The 25599-nt window shown below is 38.0% G+C and overlaps 1 protein-coding gene across 1 annotated transcript; it reads left to right on the forward strand.

Annotated features, from left to right (window-relative positions):
- Positions 1 to 1070: 1070 nt before the first annotated feature.
- On the forward strand, positions 1071 to 25386 carry LOC140271299 (tyrosine-protein kinase Srms-like). Its single transcript, XM_072366457.1, has 8 exons — positions 1071 to 1954; positions 5323 to 5444; positions 6642 to 6808; positions 13126 to 13273; positions 16294 to 16452; positions 18040 to 18221; positions 21097 to 21253; positions 22918 to 25386. Exons 1-8 carry the CDS (start codon positions 1575 to 1577, stop codon positions 23115 to 23117), a joined length of 1515 nt encoding a protein of 504 aa, XP_072222558.1. The 5' UTR covers positions 1071 to 1574; the 3' UTR covers positions 23118 to 25386.
- The last annotated feature ends 213 nt before the right edge of the window (positions 25387 to 25599 follow it).

The raw sequence follows: 25599 nt of genomic DNA on the forward strand, positions 1-25599 counted from the left end.
TTACTAAGCCTTTTTGGCTTAGGACATATCACCTAAAAACTGTCATTTATATGTTCAGAAGCTTACATTTTTCTGGTACTACTGTATGTCTGTACTCGTACCTTGATATTTTAATGGTAGGAGTCAAAGTAAACTCCAAAGCTAAAGAAACTGTGATCTCGTGCAGTTTTTTTTCTGTAACGGGCAGGTTTTGGTTTTTTATTTTGTTCTCTTTGTAAGAAGAACAGATTATTACATTAAAAAGAGCCATTTTTGTGCAGTTTTATTATTCTTTTTCTTTCAGGGATTTTTGTTTTGATCCTTGTTATAAAAAGTACACTGTCAGTATGCAGTGTTAACTGGAGTTTATTTTGTCATGAAAGGTTTAAATTAATTGGTACCCTTCATGGTTTTCACCAGTAATAATGCAAACATCAGGAGCAAAGGCTGAACTTAGACACCACAGTCTGTTTAAAAAAAAAGAAAAAGATGAAAAATACCTTGTTGCACCTACAACTTTTAATGATCTTAATCATACAGCTTTAGACTATTCAACTATATACAGCGGGCTGTTATTACATGTTAAGTTAATTGATCATTCTAAAGGGGCCCAAAGGGTGCGTGTGTGCTGGTTCTTTGTCTCAGTGTTGGCCTTCGAGAGGACCGGTGACCTGTCCAGGGTGTACCTGTCTGCCTCTGCCTTCATGGCAGATGGGACAGGCTGATAGATGGACCACATACAGTAAAATGATTATTTCATAACTGGTTCAATATCAAATCATCAAAAGAAAGAAAGAAAGAAACTTATTTGAGTTGTTTGTTGTGTAGACCAACAGCCTTCGAATAAAATGCTTGACTAGTACTATCGAACATCAGAAAGCACAAAATGTGTCTACGCCAGGAGCTGGATCCAGAAAAATGTTGCTTTAATTATCATCAAATAAATTGAAGGTTGATTTTCCACTGAGGCTTTAATATTGTTGTTATTCCCCAGGATAGGACCGGGCCGCCCCCCAACCCCCAACCTTGCTGTCGCATACACATTTATCCTCCTCCCAGTCAGTCGGCTGCGCACTGTGCGCAGGTGTGTGAAGCTGGACGTTGTGCGGAGCGCCAAACCCAAAATGTTCACGTCCCGTCCGGCTGCCGCCTCACCTTCACCTTTCCCTCGTGGTTTTACACATGACCATCATCAACTGCAACGCTTCTCTGGGCCACATCAGATTATAATGGATTAGCATTTTTTCGGTCATGCACTCACTCACGGTTCATACAGGGTCGAACCACCGAGTCCTGGCAGGAGCCGATCCGGCTTGTTTCCGCATTCCCACAGCCACCGTGCGCACTGCAGGTACGGCGCTCAGATCCATGATCTCAACAGAAAAAACCGGTTCCTCCGGCTTATCTTCCCAACCAGTGCGGGCGGTTCACTATGTTTGACGGCGGAGGCAGAAAGGTATCCCGGAGGACTGAAAGGCTGGTGACTGTAGGCTGTGACAGACCATATTCGGTGTTCTAACAAAGCCTAAAACGCATCTTACTTACCGGTGCTACAATAACAATAAAGGCGCAGTCGCGCTCCTTCATGTCCCGGGATGGAGAATTGCTGTCGCTCCTGTATGCCGTGTTTAAGTCGGCTTTGGAACTGGATTTGGACTGACGTCCGCTACCCAAGCGTCCCCAACCACAACCATGTCATCGCCAACCCGGCAGCCCAGGCGTCGGAGATCCGCACGGTGTCTGGCGATATCCGGATCCCGTCGCCGAAGAAACGCCCGGTGCAGCTGTACGCAGCACTATTTGACTTCGAGGCCCGAAGCGACGAGGAGCTGACGGTAAAGGAGGGGGACAAACTGTCGGTGATCGAGAAGAGAGGGCAGTACGTGCTGGCCAAGAAGCTCACTGGGTCTCTGGAGTCCGGACTGATACCGGCTAATTACGTGGCTCTGCTGCAGGACGAGTTCGCCAAACACAAGTGAGTGTTCAGAATGGTTCTCTCATCCTTAAGACATTTGTTTCCTGTTTGTCACCTGATTTTTTTTTTTTAATCATTATTTTTTTGGGGGGGGGGGGGCTGATGTGCAAACTAGACGTTTACTTGGTGGTGGTTCAGTCCAAACGGACAGTCCACATAACGATACTACAAACAGAAACTGCATCGAGTCAAGTCATCTGAGACGCGCTGGAAACACAGGCTGCCAGATAAAGACACTACAGTTGAACTACATGTCAGATACATTTAGGGAGAAATGCTTCTATATGACCAGACGTTTTGATGTATTTTGAATCCTAAAAAAGGCTAAAGGTTTGAGAGAAATCTTCTTTGTTTTGTCCTACATTTGGTGCCTAAACGAGTGGCTTACAAGGTTTAAACATAGTCAAAACAAATGAACCAATGTTCAATTCAGAAATGAGTGTGTAAATAAGTCTGAATTGTTTTAGTGTACATATTGTAAAGCAGGTGGGATAAGTCCAGTTTTTTTATAGGAAACTTCACAGGTTTCAGCCTTTCTGAAAGAGAATCTGAAACTTGGGGTTTGGAATATTTAACTGAACATCTTTGCACTTAGGACTGTTTTGACTAAACAAAATGTTCAAATATGTCATTATATGTCATTATATGTTCCTACAAACTGTCTTGAGTACTTTTCACTGACGTTTCGTTGACGTTTGGATGACAAAAATTCAAATTCAAATTCATAATGAATCCTATCCTTAGTTTCAGATCTAAAGTGGGGCGGATAGAGAGGACAAATTTGCTCTGAAAATATCCTCTCAGTCAGCTATAAGCAGAAATGTTTATGGGAAATGGTATTAAATTACCTTGCGTGACTTAATCAGAATTTAAAGTCTTTGAATGTCTCAATTTCCACAAATATGTCCAGATGCAATTTGTCAATATGGAATATTAAAGCAAAAATTTTCTTGTGAAAAGATTTCCAAAACAACAAGTTTTTGGTTTAGTTTCACAGTTGATTTTGATATTGATCAAATGTGATCAATAGAAAACTACTTTAACGATCAAATGTGTAACAATATTTCTGGTCTCTTCTTCATAGTTGTGAAAGTTTTTACTTTCCTTGTTGGACTGTTGGTCAGTTTATAACGAGCTGTTGAATGTGTCAACTGTAGCTTTAGATTATTATTAATTAGGTCTCCAGATCCCTTAATGTAAGCATTTAAGTTCCAATATACCACATTTTAAGCCTTATTACGACAGCAAACAGCCGCTTGGTGTTTGGTGTGTTAACGTTTTAACAGAGCAAGCACCTCTCATGTGCCTTGTTCTATCTGCTCATAAGTTCTCTGTCACCACAAGACTGTCTTGCATGGCAACATGCATGAATGTCTCTGTCATAGTCAAGAAGTTCTTATCTTGACAATGACAGAGACAGTGAACAATGCACCTTCATCAGTTCAAAAGAATCACATAAATAAAGGGACTAGGAAAACAATTTGATCCGTTTATCCAAGATGGAGAGATTAATGAGATGTTTGAAAGGCAGCACATGAGGTTACACTTTTGGTTTTGGCTGTGTTTGTCATATTCTGAGTTGCTGCTCAAGCCCAAAAGGTAGTTATCTAAGGCAATTTAATCAGTTGTTTTCAGCAAGTGGTGCCAGTCATAATATCCCAAAGTCTTAAGAGGACTTGGAGTATTTTGAACTTATACGTTGAACTGGTGAAGGTTTTGGTTGTTGAATGTTTTACATGTTCAGCTGTTGATCAATTAATTGATTGATCCTTACTTTAAAAATACCATACTCAAAGGACAACAACAAAAACTAAACCTTCAGAAGGTCTGAGTACATAACAATGATTAATATCATCCTGGCTTTTAAACAAAACTGAACAGAAATCTTTACTTCTGCTGTTGCAAAACTAAGAAGTGCCTAAATGTAGCTGAGAGCCTTTATGTTTTCAATGTCCTGCAGCTGCAGGTCCTCTATTATTCATTCAGCCTGCAGGAGGTCATCATGTTTCAGCAGAGCACTCTCTCAAAGGCTGATTGGAGCTCATGTTGCTGACCCAACATTCACTGCACATGTAACAGTCACACCTCTAAGACACAATCCCACCACTGCATGATGTTTATCTCGGACATCAAAACAATATTTCAGAAGCTGTTCTAGAAAAAAACTTGACATGATTCAGATGAGTTTGAGCTTTTTTAAATTCAACTCAAAAGAAAAAAGAATCTGGGTTCTAGTACAAACACTGTTTGTTCTGAATAGTGACTTTACTTTTTGCTGCTCCTGTAGTGCCATTGGTTGATATATGTCCTCTGTCCTTATACAGATGCACGTCTTTTCTACTGTACACTAAACTGCTTAAGAATGCAATGGAATTCATCTTTTATGTGGTTTAAAATGGCACAAATATGCACTAATCTAAGTTTTTTTTTTACTCATTTGGGTGACTTTTCAATCAAAAAGTATTCTAATAATGAATCAATGACATTCTGATGACTGAGACAAACGCCATACTAGGAGATGTCCTCATTCTCAGTTTCAGTGATATGTTTGAGGAAAGTGGGTCATTGCTCTACTCACTACTATAAATAAAAGTTTCTAACACTACAGCAAAGAGACCATGTGAGTACATCATCTTAGATTTGATACAGCTGACATGTGAAAAAGAGCGTTCTTCAGGAGCATAACATTCATTATTTACTTATTATATCTAGACAGTAGCATACAATGATGGTAGATTCTAATAAACTTTTGATTATAAGACTACTGTTGATCTCTTCACTCTTGTGTGCCCCTGATGAGTTACTTGTTTGTGTCATGGAGAGAGGTCCCATCCTCCCTGATACCTGATGTAAATACAGGCCAGTTTCTCAAATCTGGGTAAAGCTGCTGGACTCGCCAGCACTGTAACGCTCCAGTATCCTATGTTCTACTCTGGTTGAGAGGCATCCTCTTATGTACAACATTCAGCAGGACAGTGTGTACTTTAAATGTTTGGAACTGTTGCCATTGTTAGAACTGACTGGATTAGTGAATAAAACCCATGTTTATCTCCTTCACTCTTTGTCAGCTTGCATTGTGCAAAATGTGGTCTTTTTGTGTGTTTGTGCTCATTTGTATCTTATGTTTTGCATTTGTGTGTTCCGGCCTATGCATGGAACACATTATTATTTTCTGCTTGTCTGTCTTTCTTCTCTTTGTCTGCCTGTACATTGACTCATTCATTCATTCATTACTGCCTCTTTACTGTTTTCATTCATTTCGGTGACATGTCTTTGAGTTCCATTGTTTGGTTTATTGTCTGTTTATTCACTCTGACATCATCTGTCCTGCTCCGTCATGTCTGCGTGTCTTTCTACTCTCTGTGCAGGTGGTACTATGGCAACATAAACCGTGTGAAAGCTGAGAAGTTGCTGCTCGCATCCCAAAACAAAGATGGCTCATTTCTGGTTCGCATCAGTGAGAGTCACAGTGATGAGTACACGATCTCTGGTAAGTGCCCCCACATGCCCATCCAACTGTTTATTTATTCCTCTATTGTCCACGTTAAGACTCGGTAAACTGTAATTTATACAGTTATAAATGGTTTCAAATTTTTCAGTTCAGTTATAAACTCTTAGAGTTATTTTGGGTTGCCAAAAATATAATCTGGTCCTTTGGTTTCGGCTGCTTGAGCTGTAGGTGGAAAGATGTTACTTTTGTAAAATACCACCCTTATTGTGTGTGTTATAAACCTCCTACAGTCACACATTTTTAATCTAAAATTCTTTATTTGTATTTACTTCCAAAGAGAGTTATTAAATAGTTATTCATTGTTTTATTATAACAATAACAATTAATTTAAGTCTAATTTAAACAGGCCCAATCAAAAATCTTTTACTGGCTGATGTAAATATGTTTTACTCTGCAAAAGGGGTGGCTTATGACAGATATATGCCAATGAGATACACAATTCCAGGACTTAATGAACATTTAACTATTTAGTATCTACATTCTGTCTGTTTGCCTACACTAATTATACCTATAAACATATCAACTAAATGTCCACAGGTACTTAACAATAACATCACTTTTGGCTTACAAATTACAAAAAGCTTCACAACTACCAGTGGTGCAATGATAATCAAATATATGGGTTATCATATGAATAAGATACCAGATTATTGTACACTTTTAACACTAACTTTGAGCAAAACCTACTATTTTCAGCAGTACTGAAAAAGGGTTCCCATACTTGAATCAATCTGTGTGGCAAAGTTAGAAATCAGGAACAATTTTGTGCTTAATTTACTACCACTTAACAGCAGCATCCTCCACAATGATATCACAGTTAAAGCTTCCCCTCTCCTCAACTTTTTCATTATAAACTGAAGTCCTAACGGTCAAGATGGAGCATTGATTGCAGACTGTGTTGTAACTGGTTCCAGTGACAGGTTTGATTGTCTTTGGCTCAGACTGTACTGTGGGAAATACTGTGGGTTTGGACAGGTTGAACAGACAAAAGCACAGCATTCTGACTATGTTCTTGGTTCCATATGGAAACAGTGCAGTTCAGTTTGTGCAATAATCTGCAGCAACTGAAGACTACTTAAGTACTGTTGGCATATTAAATTGCATCTGTTGTGGCAAGAGAAAGAAGATGTAAATGTATAACATGTGACCACAGAAACTCTCATTACCCTTTTACAGTCCGAAGTGATGGGAAAGTTTACCACTTCAGGATCCAGCGGTCCACTATTGGAGCATACTTTGTCTCAGAAAAGATCTCCTTTGCCACACTGGGAGAGCTGATCTCCTACTACCAGAGAAACCCTCGCAGCCTGGGTGTGGAGTTGATTGAACCCTGTGCCCAGCAGGTAGGACAAGAAAGTTTTTATTTTTTCCATTCTAACAAAACAGCAAACCAAACATCTGTGAAGTTAAAGGAGAACTCCGGTATTTTTAAACCTAGACCTTATTTCTGGCATGAAATACGTTTATCTACTCACCGAGAACAATTTGGCAAAAGTTGGCATCCTTCGGGAAGCTATTTAAAAAACTTGCAATCGGCCTATATCCATATAACGGAGAGAACAGGGTAGGAACATGCAGCCTCTAAATAAGGCATTAACTGTCTTTATTTCACCAATACTTTAAGAAGAATGAATGAACAAATGTGTACTATAGCTCTGTTATCTCATATCTGCTGTTATGTGGCTACTGTGCGAGTTTTCTAAATAGCTTTCGAAGGACGCCGACTTTCGCCAAACTGTTCTCGGTGAGTAGATTAACGTATTTCATGCCAGAAATAAGGTCTAGGTTTAAAAATACCAGAGTTCCCCTGACAGACATGGAAAAAAATGTTGTTCACCAAAAAGGTGTAATTTCCTGTTGCTGTTCATATAAACCCAGAGTAGTTAATGCCGACTTACAGTTGGCTTTGAGGAAAAAAGCGGCTACTCACTCGCCTGAAAAGTGATGAGTACCGAGGCCAGCAGATTCCATTGGGGGTTCCTCTGAGACACATACTGCTTCTCATGAATCTTATTGCAACAGAATTTGTCTGTGTGATGTATGGTGCCATTCTGTAACATTTTGAGATGGTAATCTGACCACTTTGGAACCAATTACATAAATGTATCACTTTCAAAAATGTACAGCTGCTAAATGCAGCAGTAACTGCATGGGTACACAGTGCAGTAGTATTTCATACAGGGATACAACAGATTCCTTTATTATAAATAATATTGCCATCCAAATATTCCCCCTCCATGGTTTGACCTACAATATTTAGCTACAGAACCATTTTTCTTAGTTTCAGAGCCATATTAATAATGGGAAACTGTTCAAAAGCATTTGAGCAAAAGATGAAGCATCTATTAACTGTCTGATTATAAGTCACAAAACTATTTTATTATAAACAATGCATATTAGTTTAATTAAAACTTTTCTAGCAAAACAGCATATTGTTATGAGAAAGCTGGAACTCTAGAAGAACAATGGTGCGACTTCGCATACAGCTGTGACTGTGGACATTACGTTAAGTGAAATAAATGATCACCTTTTGTCTTGAGTTGATGGCAACTGTGTTATTACAGTGTTCCAATTAAATCCTCATGAATAAGGTGTCTATCATACCGCTTTTTAGTAACACCAACTGTTCAGGAAGCTTAAACTTACAGAGTTTAAACAATTTAAGTAGTGTCCATCCTCCATTACTGTTTTACACAACTACTGCACACTTTGCACACTAACATGACCATGACATGACGTGACAAAAAAAACTGTGACTTTATTATTACTGTAGTGATATACTTCATACGATATACCGTCCAACCATGTAAAATGGCACTGTCACGTGCACGGACATGTTTGAATAAATTGTGAGGAACATTGACAGAAAAGTGACCAATGCTGTTGCTTTCACAGGTCAATGATGCTATTAATGTTAGATGTTTCATGACTATTTTCTAGAGCTGGACCTTTAACGCATTAATTAAGATGAATTAATTATACAAAAATCAAAATGTTGAAAAAATTTACGCATTTTAATCGTACTTATTTTTGCACCGCGGAACGTTTCTCACTGGATGAGTTTCAGGCATACCAATTATACTGGAGCACCAACTAACGTTCATGACTTCAGACAACAACAAACCACAGTGAACAATAGTCAAACAACGAAGAAGCTGATGAGACCGCTTTGGTTGGGAAATTTTGTTTTAAAAAACAGACGGATGGGATGGTCGGTAGCTAACGGGTTGTGCGGGCGCCCTGTGTAGAGAGGCTGCAGTCAGCCCTGATTCGAATCCCGCACCGAACGGTCTTTTACTGCGTGTCATTCCCCCTCTCTCTGCATTCTGTCTCTTTTTATCTGTCCTGTTCATTAAAAGGCATAAAAAAACCGTACGGATGGATGGATGGAAGCGTCGATAAGAGCACGGTTGGTTAAGTACCACCTTCAGAAAAAATAAACAACATTTTGTTGCTTAAGCTTATGTATTCAGTCATTATTCAATGGTAAACTAAAATCCATGTGAAAAAAATTATTCTCACTGTTCTCAGGTCAAATATTTATGTGCGATTAAAAATGCGATTTACAATTTCAATTAATTAATTACAAAGCCTCTAATTAATCAGATTGATTTTTTAATCGCGTCCTGGCCCTACTAATTTCATATAATATAGTTGAAATTTGTAGGGTGGTCAGCCTGGGGCTCCTCTCTTGCCAGGATAAGACAGCTGTTATTTTTATTATGAGTTTTACTCACATGTAACTTGATCCAGTGACTTAACAGACATTTTTACACAATCGAAAAACTGTCCTGCTGCTCTTTTGAACACCTTCCATTATAAAGCAAGCTGTGAACCAAGAGAATCCTTTTATGTAAAAAAAAAAACAGTAAATCTAATAAGTTACATAATCAGACGTAAAGGCATCTTTATTTCTGCAAATTGTTACTCGTCTGTTTGAAGGAGTTCCAGCTATCCACTAATGAAAGCACATATCTGCTTACACCGACTTTATAATCTGTCATGTCTATGTCCTGTAGATACTAAAGAACGTGATTTTTCTGGCCATGGTATAAGTCATAAGGCTTAAAGCTCACTCGAAAACAAATCCTTTTTGCCTGAATATGCTTTTGTGTCAAATAAAACCCCATCTTGAAATCATAACTCATGATATGATGCATTATACCAATTTGTTTTGTTTCAGTGTGGTTGGAATTTAAAAACTGCATATTTTTTTATAATCTTTACTTTGTAGCAGATAGTGATTCAAAAGTTTAGTGAAAGCCAAAAAAATGTGAGTAACCTCCCTTTGATTGAGACACACAGCGACCATTGATTGTTTGAAAATCTAACCTCTAGCTTGTGGCTACTTCACATGTCCACATGCAGGACAGCAGATTCAGCTGATTTAAAGATGATTATCTGCAGGAGTGCTTATGAAAGGCATTAAAACCAGCAGCCAGTGATGACCACTGATGCTAATAATTTAACTTTTGAATATTTGACGTTTTAAATTCTGGACTGAAAACCTCCTGTTTCCTGAACAATGTTCCTGTTCCTCTTTATTATGAGCAGCATTTGTCTTTGCTGCAGGAATCTGAACAAAAAATAAACAAAATTCTTCAATTATTCTTTTTATTGTTATAGCAGAGTGTACATTTAATGAGTGATGTCTCATGCTTTATGTACTTGAATTGATAGGATACTAATATGTCACAAGTCTAATTAATCAGGGAATTCAATATTTAAAGCAGTTTTGGATTAATTCATATTAGGATGCTGTAATTGGACATTCTATCTCTGCACTGCAGCTTAAATTAAACCCCCAACAAGCCGTATTCTTTTTTTCATGGCTCATCAGTTAGGGCTCTACGGGAATCAACAAGGCAGAGCTCACCAGACTTTTTCAATATCTGCAGGCTTTTGTCTGTGAAATGGGAAACTATCAACATTGTTACTATCCACGTCACCATTATATATGTTATGTGTAAGAAATGTTAATGGACATTTAAGCATTAACCTTAAAGAGTCTCCTGAATGGATAAAAAAAAGTTTTAGAAACACCATATTCTTATATAAAGGTCAATCAGTGATTGCGTCCTCTTCTGTCTTCCATTCCAGCAGAGGCTGTGAGTCTGAGGCCATGGACACACTGAAGCAGAAACACATACATACATGCATACTGCATAGGTAAACATGGATACAAGAAAATGCAAAAATGCAAATTTAATACATAAAGACAATGCACTCACCAAAGGCTAAATCCTTGTCTTTTGACCGTTTTTATAATTGCGAGATCAGCTGTGTGCAACAGCTGATTGTCAGCCTGACTGTCAGCCTATTGTGTAACTAGATGTAAAGCTCACATTCCATATGTTGTTGTATTTTAATAGCTTGGCTGGAATTTCTTTCTGTGACTTTGCATCTGTGAACGTCCTGAGCAGGTTTGGCAGCTTCTGAAAGACTAGAATGTTGACACACAACACATGCCAGATTATCATCCACACCCATTGCACTAATAACTCAGTATGTTCTAACTAAAGTATAAGCATAGTCATAGAAAAGGAAAAAATCAGGTTAATCTTGTCAAATAGTGATAACACTGTATCTGAATTTTATACTCCCTTTTATATTTTCTTGATCAACATGTAAATAGACCGTGCACTGTCACATTTATGTTTCGATTTCAATAATTGTCCTTTTTATTTCATTAACATTGTTAAAAATCAGTTTGATAGCTTTTATAGATTTGAGTAGAATTGAGAAACTATAAGTGCCTTGATCAATCTATAAATGTGTTGAAGAATTGACTTTCCCATGTTATTCACGTTTCATGACCCTCAGCACTTTGAAATATTTCAACATTCTAGTCAATGAATTTGTTAAAACTACACCATTTCTCTGTTTTCTAACCATCATCAATGAGCTGCAGAAACACGTTTTTCTTCTCAGATTGATGAGAAATACCGTAATTACTCACATGTGCTTTATTAAATGGTTCCTCTCATAACTGAACATTTTAATTAAAGCTTTTTTTGCAGCTATATTGAAATTCTAAAGGTTGATTATTTATGACTTCAAAAACTTAAGAATAATAGATTGAGGTATTTAAATGTTCTGACATTTAAAGGGTGATTCAGTGATTTTTATGTGATCAAGATTGTATTTTCAGGCCTGGAGTTTTTTTCTGGTCCTTTATCTGATTCTGCTGTCAGAATATTTTTTTTAAACAGTAAGTAGATTGATCTGCTTTTTAAAAGCCCAGTAAAGTGCCTGGTGGATGGTAGTAAAGCCTACTGTAAGGGGTTATTGAAATGTCATCTTTAATTAGACTGAGAAGGCTGAGATGTAGCAAGCAACTTTGATGTTCACTTTTATTTCACATGATTTTGGAAGATGTGGTCAAGCATTTATGTGTTAGTTTTTTCCTTTCTCAACTAAGTTTTTCTCTTTTTGTGTTGCTGAGGTTTTGGCTAAAATAAAAGGACTATGCTACGATGCCACTGTGGAATGTTAACTAGCAATTTCCTGTGTGTATAATGTGATCAAATTTTACATTTGCTTTTAATATAAAATCAATATTATGTGTCAAATATATTTATAATTATTGCTACTTTTTATTTATTATGCTGTTGAGCTCTTTATTTCATCTTTGGTTTAATGAAAGCACTCGATAGATAGAACAAAGTTTTGTACCACTTGATTTTTTTGTGACAATAAATTTGTCATGCAATTTCTGAATTTGTTTTCCATTTATTTCAGCCTTATTGTACATTTGTTTGTTCCTCATCCATTAATCACTAACCTATTCCACACAACGCCCATTCAATTAAATCATCTACATCAAACCAGACGAAGAAAAGCAACAATACTGTGCACTGAAACAAAATATATTTTCATTTGACAATGTAGAAAATGTGAAGAACTACAAATTTGACCATTAAAGTTCACAATACCTGGAGTTTGTGGTTATCTTTTAATAAAGCTTGACAGGATACAAATTAAGTTCTGTGGGCTGTATTGTACTCCCTCTGGTTCTGTTATCGAAAAACAGTTTTGTTTGGGAAAGTGCATAACGTGATTTATTGGCAGTTCATTCACTGATTTGATTAAACCACAATTAAAAACAAACTTTATTTAAAGAAAGGTTCTGTCATATTTGCGGTCTCCAGGCTCTGACAGTGATACACGAATTAGACAATCTTAGATAATCATGTTCATGTGGCTCCTCCTGAAGTCTCTATTTGCAAGAATCCAGTGTACCAGACTGAGATGAACAAGAATTAGCCAGGAGGACCCTCTACCTTTTCTTAATCATTGTCACTACAGTTACTGTGGTTACGACCCTCTATGTGCACCATCGCCTTCTCTGCAGGGAGGAGGGGGAGGGAGCAGAGAGGTACAAGGAAAAACAAGTTGTATTCTTATCCTGTCGATCTATCAAACATAGTTTCCTGCTCTGCTAAAATCATGTATGGATCATGGAAACAACACCGCTTTTACATTTTCACACTGTAGTACAGGACTTTTTTCTGTGTCAGCACCTTATATTGTGCGTTATAGGGATTTTTTAAAATATCACTGAATCAAATGATAAACCAACTTAAAAGATAGTCCTTCAGTGACACTAAATACATAAACATAACTGTATTGTCTAAAATCACAATGTTTCTTTGTGCAGCGGGAACTGTTCGATATGGAGCCATGGGAGAGACCACGAGAGGAATTCAAACTTCACAAGAAACTGGGAGAAGGACACTTTGGAGAAGTGTGGGAGGCTATCTGGACCAAAGAGAACAAGAAAGTGGCCATAAAGATGCTGAAACAAGGTAAAAATTCATATGTTTAAACTCCATAACATCCATAAGTTACACTGAATCCATTTCTATCCTAAGAAAACAGACTGTTTTATATTTTTCAGACAGTTTTTAGTTTTAACAGTTAAAGAAAGAGCAAAGAATTTAACCCAGTATTCCATACAGTCGGTTTTATTTTCCTACGCACCTCCTTGAATTTTGTTGGTGCATTGCTTCAATTCTTGGCCATAACCACCACCTACAGACCAATGCTTTCATTGTCAGCACATTGCACACACATGGACAATACAGCTGGGAGCAGAAAAAGCATTAAAAACATGTAAAAGAATATAAATAGAAAGAAATAAAATAGTTCAAATGAATTAAAACAAGCAAAAGTCTAGATAAATTAAAAGATAGCATGCAGATTGCATGCATAGACACATGAGAAAAGCAATGTTTTTAACCTGGATTTAAAAATTTGGTGACAGTTTAATCTCCTCTGGCAGTTTGTTCCACTTGTTTGCAGCATAACAGCTAAATACTGCTTCTCCATGTTTAGTCTGGACTCTGGACTGGACCAGCTCACCTGAGTCCTTGGATCTAAGAGCTCTGCTGGGTTTATATTCTCTGAACATATCACAGATGTATTTTGGGCCTAAACTGTTCTGGGATTTGTAAACCATCAGTAGGCTTTTAAAATCTATTCTGAGACTGACTGGAAGCCAGTGTAAAGATTTTAAAACTGATGTGATGTGTTCAGATCTCTTAGTCTTGGTTGAAACTCTCCAGCAGCAGTGTTCTGGATGAGCTGCAGATGTTTAATGCCCTTTTTGGGAAGTCCAGTTAAAAGACCATTACAATAATCGAGTCTACTGGAGATGAATGCATGGATGAGTTTCTCTTGGTCTTTTTGGGAGAGAAAACCTTTAATTATGTTGATGTTTCAGAGTTGGTAAAAAGCTGCCTTGGTAACAGCTTTGATGTGGCTGCTGAAATCAGATCTGAGTCTATCAACACTCCAAGGTTACGAACTTGGTCAGTGATTGTAAGGGCCAGAGTCTCAAGATATTTACCAATGCTGACCCTCTTCTCTTTGCTACCAAACAGAATGATCTCAGTTTTGGCTTCATTTAATTGTAGAAAATTCTCTCTCATCCAGGTCTTTATTTCCTCCAGACACTGACACAGTACGTCTGCTGGGCTGCAGTCGTCTGGTGACAGAGACACATAAAATTGTGTATCGTCTGCATAACTGTGATAATTGATGTTAAAGTTCTGCTATATCTAACCCAAAGTGAGCATATACAAGTTAAACAGAAGAGGGCCAAGAACTGACCCCTGGGGGACTCCACAAGTCATGGCCACTCGCTCAGATTCATAGCTGCCAATTGTAACAAAATAACTCCGGCCTTCTAAATAGGACCTGAACCAGTTAAGGACTGCTCCAGAAAGTCCAACCCAGTTTTCCAGCCTGTGCAACAGGATTCTGTGATCTACAGTATCAAACGCAGGGCTGAGATCCAACAGAACCAGGACTGAAACATAACCAGAATCAGTATTCAACCTGATATCATTTAACACTTTGGCCAGAGGAACTTTGACTGTTTCCTCCAGGATTTTTAAATCAACAATATTGAATTGTGGCATAACTTCAGAGTTATTTCTAGGTTTTAGAGACATATTAGTTTTCTTGTTGGTCTGTGTGGTGTGAATGTTTTGTCTAATTGTTTTGATTTTTTGTCTAAAAAAGTTGGCAAATTCGTTACATTTCTCAGTAGAGAGGAGGTCTCTGTTTAACTGTTTAGGAGGATTTGTGAGTTTTTAAACCATAGCAAACAGAGTTAGAGAATTGTTGGCATTCTTATTAATCAGCAAGCTTTGTTTTCCTCCACTTATGTTCAGCTTTCCTGCATTCTGTTTTCGGGTTTTTGACCGTTGTGGTGTTTCTTCATGGTGTTTTCTGTTTGCTCAAGGTGCTCTTATCGGTGCAACAGCTTTCTTTCCATTCAAAGTTTTCAAGTTGAAATGATCCAGCAGTCTGTCAACCGACAGTGCGCTCACTGTTGGTAACATAGCTATGGCCTCCCTAAACTAAACACTTGTTTTCATATTAATGTACCTCTTCTTAACTGAGAAGCTGGTTGTTTGAACATTCTGAGTGATCAATAAATCAAATAAAATACACAAATGGTCAGACAAGGCCAAATCAATAACCACAACAGAAGAAATATCAACATCTCTAGAAATGACCAGGTCCAGAGTGTGACCTCGAAGGTGGGTCGGTTCTGTTATATGTTGCCACAAACCAAACATGTCCAGCACAGAAGAAAATTCTTTGGCATTACCATCCGTCATATTATCTATGTGATATTATGCTATGATATTATGGATGTATCAGTGCAACTGCTGCCAAGAAAATAGAAATAGAAGATTTAAATTAGCTAGGAAGTTCTTTTAAAGGCTTCCCGTATACTAAAATACTTCCAGGAAGCTCATCTTAGAAGGTTTTTTTTTTTTTTTTAATTAATACATTACGTTTTACAGCTTAATGTGTTAATGGCAGCAGATGTTTTCTTTTCTATTTTGCCACTTATAAGGTAGAAAATAATCCATCCACTTCTTTATGATACACTATGGCGTGTGTAATGTGAAATCATTGGTACGTGACTGGTAATTGCATTGCACAGCCTTTTTTGTAAAAGCAGCTAGATGTTTAAACGACATATAAAAGGAAGGATTCATTATTTTACTCACAAAGGCTCATACAAAGTGAAATGGGCCTTTTGAAAAAGAAAAACTGCTTAGAAACCATTTTGAATTAATTAATCAAGAGTTCTAGAGACAAAGAGAGATGTTTCGTTAAAAAAATATATATTACACAGATGCTGAAACTTTGGAAAAATGCTAGAGTCTTTGTGGGGGCCAAAAAAAGACAAACCTGGTTATGAGTCTAGATGTAAAGACAATTGAGTCACTTTACAAGTGCATTCAAGGTTGCACAATAAAAGCTGAAGTTACCATGGTTTCTGTTTCTCCTCCTATTGCTCCAGAGGACACCAAGCAGGATGAGTTTGTAAAGGAGGTTCAGGCTCTAAAGAGCCTCCATCACCCCAGGCTCATCCAGCTGTTGGCCATGTGTTCGAGAGGAGAGCCTGTCTACATTGTGACTGAACTTATGAGCAAAGGAAGCCTCAAGTCCTACATTGCCTGTGAGTGCATAAAAACACATGCAGAAATGCCTGAGTTTAACTGACACCTGAACCAGAATGATAAGAGTTGATCAGATGCTTTTCTTACCCAGGCCACATGCTTATCTATTGTAACAGATGTACTGTATCATAGAAAATCACTTACTCATCGACAAGTGTGTTGTTGTGTTTTATTTCTTATTTCTAAATGCAAGATTATTCTCCAAAAGCTGCAGAAGCTCCACTGTTGTTTTAATATGCAAAAAAACTTTTGCATATTAAAACACTTTTGCAAAAAAAAAAAAAGAAAGTAAATTTAGCTTTTCTTTGATTTGAGGATTTCAGCCCTTATCTCAGAATTTCCCTCTAAAAGTTCTGCTAAGGAGAGAAATAATGCTTTGACAATCATATTTCTTATGCCAGTAGAAAGTTTCTTCCTGCTGCATGTCTGTCAGCATGTCATTACTGCACATACAGTATCTGCTTTCTACATGGAATGAGTTCTCTTCTTATATGAACATGTCAGCCTGCAATCTCAACACAGAGTGAAGTATTTTTCAATAATTCGTATTTCCTTCTCAGTCATGCAAAACATGAAACAATCTATTGTTTTTGCATTGTTACAGGGATCTCAGAACCTCAACTGTTGTAACTGGTGTAATACTACACATGATTGATTTGAAAATTTATAGCAAAATATGCATTCCTCATGGGCCATTGCTTTTATATTATCCTGTCTGTTTGCTTATCTACAGAGTAATAAACACTGTTGCTCAATGACCTATGTTAAACAAGAGAAAATAATCTCACACCCTCTCATAGTTTGTGGGAATGAGGGGCTGTAATTCTGATGATAACAAATCACCAAGTACATAGCCAATCACCAAGTTTTTGTTTTTTAAAAATATGGTATTTGTTTAGGGAGATTAATTCATACAATTTCAAAACTTGTTTGTCTGCCACTTTAAATTACCAAAGCAATACATAATAATTAAGAAAGTGAGCCTTGTGTCACTGTCTACTCTACTGTCTGGAAGTACTGGCAAATGTATGGTGGCCATAATGTGCAAAACCCAACATTTCGCAAAACAAGAACAAAACATAACATAAATACATTTTTAGAAATGTCAAGATTTTTTGTTGTTTTCTTTGAGAAAAGTATTTACTGAAACACTACTGAAAATTTACTGTGTTGTAGATCTCAGAGACATCGTTCAAATGGCTCTGTGAGGCTCTGTGGTTGGTAATGTGAACATCCACCAATTGGAAAGTCATAGTTAAATCTTCTGCTTCCCAAGCAAAGTGTTCTTTGATGGGGGAACCCCAAATTGCTTCTAATTAACTCAGTTTGTATGACTTGAACAGTACATACATATATATATATATATATACACACATACATTCACACACCTATATTGTGACTTGCCCAAGGTAATTTTCACTTGTGGTCAAGGGAAGCCAGGAGTTGAACCACTGAGCTTCCAATTGGCAGATGACTGCTCGTTTGCTACAGCTGCTCCAAGGTTGAGGTTTTTAGGTTATCGTGAACAGAGAGCTTCCAAAGAATGCATCCTAGTATTGATTTTGTGTGTGTGATGTTTTTTTCAGCTGCTGAAGGCCAGGTGCTTACATCAGCTCATCTCATCTACATGGGCAGTCAGGTTGCAGATGGCATGGCCTACTTGGAGGACAGAAACATCGTCCACAGAGATCTTGCTGCTAGGAATATCTTAGTCGGAGACGATCTGGTCTGCAAGGTGGCTGATTTTGGTCTGGCTCGAATAATTAAGGTAAGCATTGTTTCACTGCGTTTGAAAATGTGCATTTATATGGACACAATGGAGAATAGTAGTAGAATTCACCTACAATTTTTTCGATAGGAAGCAATCTGCTTATACATATACTTGTGTCTTTCCATCAAACTAAACAGTGACATTACTCATATTTGCATATATTGCTTATAAAACAAAAGTAAAAATTGTAAAATGTACCCATGAAGAGCATCTACAACTTTAATCAAAGAGCAAATCAAAGGTTCTGTGTAAAGAGTATAATTACCACAGTACTTATAAGACATTAATATATACTGTTCCCACCTGATGACCCCAATGACATGTTGGTCAGCACTGCTCACTGGTCCATAGGGATTATATAAATCAGGAGGTTCTTCATTAGGTACTGAGCCAGTATTAGAAGGTTAATTGTTGAATTTAGGCAATTATTCAGTTATTGTTCAATTAGGCAATTATGGAGTCTGGTCCATTTTTGGTCCACATGTTTCTTTTGTTTACCTTGAATCCAAATCTAGCCTTGCTAGTGACTGCTGTGAATAGGGCAGCTGACAACCATGTGACAGATTGGAAAGACAGCTGACAGGAGGCAAAGACCCCAAAGGTGCTGCCATGGACTAGCAATTCATGGTAGCAATAGCGAGACCTAGCAGCTTTATTACAACCAGTATAAGCTACAACTGAATTAAGGAGAATACCCTTAGGGTCAGCGAGAGCAGAGGTGGAAGATGACTCATAGGCAGACTACATGGCAACTGACACTGGAATGAACACTGCTATGAGCTGGAGATGTGACTCAGTGAAGGATAAGGGCACAGACCTATTCTCTAGGGCTAGAGCTGGGCAGAATAGTACTCAGAGCAAAGAGAGCGTAGGTGGAGAGAATAAAAGTGGTAGGCTAGAGGGAAATAAACTCCAGGTTTGTCCTTGTGGCTGGCAGAAAGTAACGTCAGTTAGAGGCCTTATAATGCATCAGGGAAGAAAGATGTGTTGTCCACAGTCCAACGGCAGGTAGAAAACCACTGTCCGAAACCAGACAACCAGCTGCTACACCTGTAAAAACAAAACAGACGACAATCCACGGCCTCTGTTGGGAATCCAGCCTTAGCGCCTCCAGGAGCACCTGAAAGCAGACAAGCAGAGAAAAAACAAACACACAAACAAATGAAAACAAGCACAAGTAGCGGCAATCGCATACAACACAGCTGTGGATATAGATGACCTGAAACCACAGGATAACACATCAACTGCTTAGCGAGCATGCTACTGGACTAGTGTGTGTGTGTGTGTGTGTGTGTGTGTGTGTGTGTGTGTGTGTGTGTGTGTGTGTGTGTGTGTGTGTGTGTGTGTGTGTGTGTGTGTGGATGGGTGGGTGGGTGTGGATGGGTGGGTGTCCGTGAACATGCAATACCCATGGCACAGGTCCTACATGATAACCGTGCTTTAGTTATGAGTGTATAAGTGTACAGAGCCACAATACAAGTGCACATGATATCCTAAAGTTTTTGTGGAGGCACTTAAGAATAGTTTGGGAGAAACAGTTCATTCCTAGAGCATTGCGTAGGGCAGGAGGTGTTCTTATTCCAAAGGAGAAAGACTCCTTGGACCTGAGTCAGTTCCGGATGATATCTCTCCTAAATGTAGAGGGGAAGATTTTCTGTAGAGTAGTTGCAAAGAGATTAGCTTATTTAGAAAGGAATAGCTTTATAGATACTACTATGCAGACAGCAGGAATACCAACTTTTGCCTTGTGTTTAGAGCACACTAGCATGATTTGTCATCAGATTCAGATAGCCAAGATTGAGAAAAAAGACCACAAAGCCTTATTTGGAAAGCGTTTATTTTAGAGTGCCTGTAGTAGTGTATCAGACTGTGCCTAAGTACAGCAGGTTTCACAACAGGTTGGCAGAGGCCAGAAATAGGCATTATGGCAGGGTGTATGATTGCTCCAATAGCAATTACAATGGAGATAATTATTAGGGTTTCCAAGTGGGTTGTAAGTGGAGAGAGATGTCAGGATGGCATGCGCCTTACACCAATTAGGGCCTACATGGATGATATGACGTTGGTGACAACAACAGTGCCATGAAGAGAATACTTGAGAGACTTAACAAAAATCTAAAGTGGGCTGGTATGAAAACCAAACCTACTAAGTCTAGAAGTATCTTAATAAGCAGAGGGAAATTAAGTGATAGAATGTTTGTAATAGATGAAGAAAAGTCAGTAAAGAATTTAGGTAGGTTGTACCAGGCAGACTTGAATGATGGGGAGCAGGCAGTGCAGTTTTGGAGAGAGGCTGCTGAGGGACTGGATAGAATAGATAAATCAGGGCTTCTAGGAAAGTTGAAGCAGTGGTGTCTGCAGTTTGTATTATTTTCTTAAGTCGATGTGGCCACTGTCTGTGTATGAGATTCCATTATCTGTTGCAGAACAAATGGAAAGATTAGTTAGCTTTTACATTAGGAAGTGGCTAGGTGTTCATAGATGTTTATGTTCTGTGGCGCTGTGTGTGAAAGGCTTACTCCAGCTCCCAGTATCTAGTCTAGTAAAGGAATTTAAATGTACTAAAGTTAGGACAGAGCTCCTGTTAGCTGGAAGTAAAGATGTGGTAGTTAGTAAGGTGGTTCCAAACCCAACCAAGGGAAGGAAATTAAATCCAAGAATGGCAGCTCAGGAGGCAGAAGCAACTCAGACATACAGAGATTGTGGATAATGTTCAAATAGGCCGGGGAGGCTTGGGGCTTGGCCCAGGCAAACCGATGTGGAGTTAAGCAGGTCCCAAGGAGAAGAGAAAGCTAGTTGTTGAGGTTCATAGACAGCATTGTGTTATCTGGCAGTGTCTTAACCTCTCACCCAACATTGTCCATCTCTCCAGGACAATGTTTATACAGCCAGTCGAAACACAAAAATTCCAGTACGGTGGACAGCTCCTGAGGCAGCGATATACCAGCGCTTCTCCGTAAAATCAGATGTATGGTCGTTTGGGGTTCTACTGTACGAGATGATGTCACGTGGCAAAATGCCTTATGAAGGTATAGTATTTGTATTTTCTTCCTTTTATATGAGCGGGAAAGCCTGTTTAGTAATCAGGGGAAGTATTTAAAGTTTGAACAAATAAAAATATACCTTTTTGAATTCTGTTTATTTCTAAACAGCTATTTGACAGTCGAAGTCTTCTTAACGCAGTTTAGTTTAGTTCAAGTGAAGTTACAGAAAATCTAATTCTAGTCAAATAAAAACAACTTAATACAGACTCAAACAATCCAATTCAACCAAATTCAATATGATCATATTTATTTAATACAAATTTATAAAAAGTTAGTTAAAGAAGGAAATCGATGGATTTTAATTAATCTTGAAAATTATTTAGTCCCCTGTCTTGAGCACGCAGCTGATGTCAATGAAGACAAAAACTTCCTTTTAATGGGAAGAGACCTCCAATAGAACCAGACCCAGGGAGGATGGCCATCTGCCTTGACTAGTTAGGGGTTGAGAATACAGGGCAAAGATGCAACAACATTAGGCCAGGGATACCTGCTATGAGAAAGGGGGGGGGGGGGGGGGGGGGGGGGGGGTTAATTACAGCAATAATGGTATATACATACATCCATGGACAGTAAAGAGACAACAGAGAGGAGAGTTGATCACTGCATTATGAGAGGTCCCAAAATAGGAGACCTGTGACAGCCTAGCTCAAGAGATGGTAAAAGGTAATTTGAGACCACCTTACATGTATATATATATCAAAAATTAAAGTTTTACACCTATCTCAGCTGTAGTGAGGGTGTCTTACTCCCAAACCCTAGCTTGGAGCTGGTCCCACAAAGTGGGGGCTCTGCCTCCTATTCTGCTTTTTGAAACTAAGAAACAAAAGTAAGCCTCGAGTCTGAGGGTAAAGTTCTGGCAAAATGTGGAACTATGAGGCTATTAAAATTAGAATAAGCTCGGTCATTAAGGGCTTTATGTTTGAGGAAAAGGATTTAAATTTCTATTCAGGATTTAATAAAGAGCCAATGAAACAGAGCAAGAATTGAAGAAATATGATCTCTCTTGCTAATTCTTGGCAGAACTTATGCTACAACACTTTGAAGCAGAAGGCGGCTTTTTGGAGCACTGAAAAGCATGGAAAAAAAAAAGTATTTGTCCAATCTAGAAATAACAAAAATAAATTGCAAATTTTTCTGCATCACTGTAATACAGAATCGTCCTTATTTTGACAGTATGGGTACCTGAGTGAACATGTTCCTAGAGACCTGACCTATATGGGAGTTAAAGGAAAAATACTGGTCAAAAACATATTACTGGATAATCACAGTATTACAGTGATGCCAACTATTTGGGCGATCTTCATAAACTTTAGTACTGCTTTTGGAAACACATTAATACATTTAAGAGAAAATCCTCTCAACTTGTGGCATAATACACAATGTATATATTAGTAAAACTATATACGGTACTATGTGGAACTGTTTATTTGTGTATGTGCTGTGTATGTTTATTTACTTTATGTAGTAGGTTTATTGTCATTTGCTGTAACTTGCGTGAGTAAAGCTGACTTTTCCCTTTAGGTTGACATGATGCATTAGTTGACTTGTACTGTGGAATGCATTGTTTTATGCCTGGAAAAAGAGAAGGTTTAATTACTAAATGAGACAACTTTTTTTCCCACCTATCTTTCCAAACCCCTCCCCTTCAGGGAAAAGCAATAAGGAAGTGTTGGATATTTTGTCTTCTGGGTTTCGCCTGCCGTGTCCAACCCGCTGTCCTCAGAATATTTACCGCATTATGATGGACTGCTGGGCTGCTGAACCCTCCAAAAGACCTTCGTTCCATGCCTTACACAGCCAACTTGATGCAATATATGCCAGGATCTATTTCAAGACCATAGAGGTATAGAAGGACAAAGACTTGGACTACAAGTGGATAATGATCTCCTTCTGCTGATTTGAAAACTAAAGAATGAAAGGTGGAAGTAGAGGGTGGTGTGGACGGGAGACGCGTTAACTAACGTGGATGAACAAAAATGTGGGTGAGGGGACAGAGAAACATTGTGCCAAATCAAAGCAAAAACTAAGAAGACAAATGAAGAAATCTTCTTTCATAGGCTAAAAGAAAGGAAGACAAGTGACTGACTAAAAATAGCCTGAGAAAGGTGTGTAAATGCACTCCTGTCTAAAAGACACTTAACACTAAAGACCCTCAGCACATTCACAGAACCAACTGTTTTTAATTCATACTGTTGTTTTTTCTAAATAATAGTTTATTATTCAATATGTGCCATATTTTTGTGCACACACTTTGAAATGTTATGAACTCAAAGGCCAGGGGGACTTAAATGAATCAAATCAAGATTTTGTGCAATAATTAAATGCTGGTTGGGTTTATAGACAGACTAGCTGCTTGAGTCTACAGATGGTAATATCAAATGGTTTGTAAGTTTAACACATCTTTTCTAGACTTAAACATTTTGATGATTGGATCCTTTGCCATGTAATTGAGTACGTATCTAAGGAGCAGCTTTTCATCTAGTGCCTCCATTGAGTTTGAATTTCCTCATCTCAAACAGTATCTTATACTAAACTACAGAAAATGTAATTCTCATAATTTCCAGCTGTGCATTAAGGGATGATCCAGTGTTATAACCTTTACAGCAGTCACCTCTTTCTTTGTACAAACAGTTTAGCATGTGAATACTGACTTAAGGAAAACTTGGAAAAATGCTAATATTCATAAGCTAACACTTCACATTTTGAGATTCTGACTTGCACTTATTTGCTCCCAAGCTGATCATAAAAATGTAAAGTTGATATCACCTTCAAGTCTTTATAATAACAATGGAGCAAGATGCTATGAAAAGCAAGAAATCAGGAAGCAAGAAGAAAGAGCTAGCATGGTTCTCTCCAAAGGTGAAAAAAAGAAAATCTCTACAAGCACTTGTAAAGTGCAAAAATAGATCTTTTTTTTTACAAGGAAGAATATCAAATGTTTATGTGCAGTTTCAGAGGTTGTTTGTACAAGTACGGTATTTAAAAAGTGTAGCTTGGTTACAAGAGGCAATGTGCATTAACCTTTTAGAAATTCTGCTTGTTCACTGGCATTCCATTTGTGGCAAGAAGGCTCAGTCAATGCAGCAGTCCTACCCAGTAGCTGTTTCCCTGTACTTTTACTTATTGATGTTGTTATTAGTTGTGCTAAACACAACTAATAGTTTGCTGGCTGTTGATATTGTAAATATAAATTTTATCCTTCTACCACTTTGTGTTTTCTGGCTTTCTGTGGCTTTACTCTAACTTTGTTTGTTTTTCAGTCGCCCATTGTTAGAGGGATTTATGAAGGTTTGGCTGCATTTTACAACTGCTAATTAACATACATCCTAAACTTGAACAACTTAGTTACATATAAAACAAAAAATAAATAAATTGTTGCACCTCAGAACAATTACAGTAGCATGCCAGCATCGATTCTGAAGCACATCTGAGCTCCAAGTTGAGCTGAGCCTGAGAGGGGTTAAACAGCTACTGTGTTTTGGGGCTTTCTGTTGCTTTATTTTGTCTTGTTAGAACGTAGTAATATATCTGTCTGCCCATTGTGAGAAGGATTTTCTGAAGGTGTGGCTATATGTTACATATCTAATACATCTTGATGACAGCATCTCTGGGATATGTGTTTTGCATCCATGTGAGATGCTTTTAATGGTGACTGACTCAGCGCTTAATGAGCCTGTGGGCCTCATTGCCATGTGTACTGCCTTAAGTTATTATAGCCCGTCTAATGGGCCAAAATAATGTTCAGTTACAACTAGAGTGCCTATGTTTACATACAGACTCTGTACCTTCTCTTAAACATGGAATATGGACTACAGAACGATAAAGGACAATGATGAACATTTAGGTAAAAAGACCTGGGAATCACCCATTGTCAGAGAAATCTTCATAGGGAAGACAACGTCTTCATCATAAAATTGTAAAGAAATTTTGCAACCTGCCATGCATTTTGATAAAAATATAACTTTAATTATTTATGCATGATATTTGCTGTCAACAAAGCAAAGTTCAGGAAACTTTAGCCATAATCACAAAATCACAAGTTTGCATATGTACTTTTGCCTGTTTTGTAATGAGGTAACAAACACCAGTGATGCAAAGATTAAAGTATTTTAAGTATTCTTTTGAAAATACATTTTACTATCATCTTAGGTCTTTGTCTTTGGACTGTCTTTGTCATGCTTTTGCCATAAATGCCCTTGTTGCTAGAACTGGGAGAATATGAGCTGAAACAAAAAGTTAATGTGGAAAATGTAAGTGGGTTTGTGTTCACTGTTTCACAATGTCAGATATATGTTTAGGTGGAGGATCTCTAAAGTTGTTATGACAGGTTT

Source organism: Leuresthes tenuis, unplaced genomic scaffold (genome assembly GCF_036924035.1).
Source record: "Leuresthes tenuis unplaced genomic scaffold, fLeuTen1.0.hap1 SCAF_16, whole genome shotgun sequence".
NCBI lineage: Eukaryota > Metazoa > Chordata > Actinopteri > Atheriniformes > Atherinopsidae > Leuresthes > Leuresthes tenuis.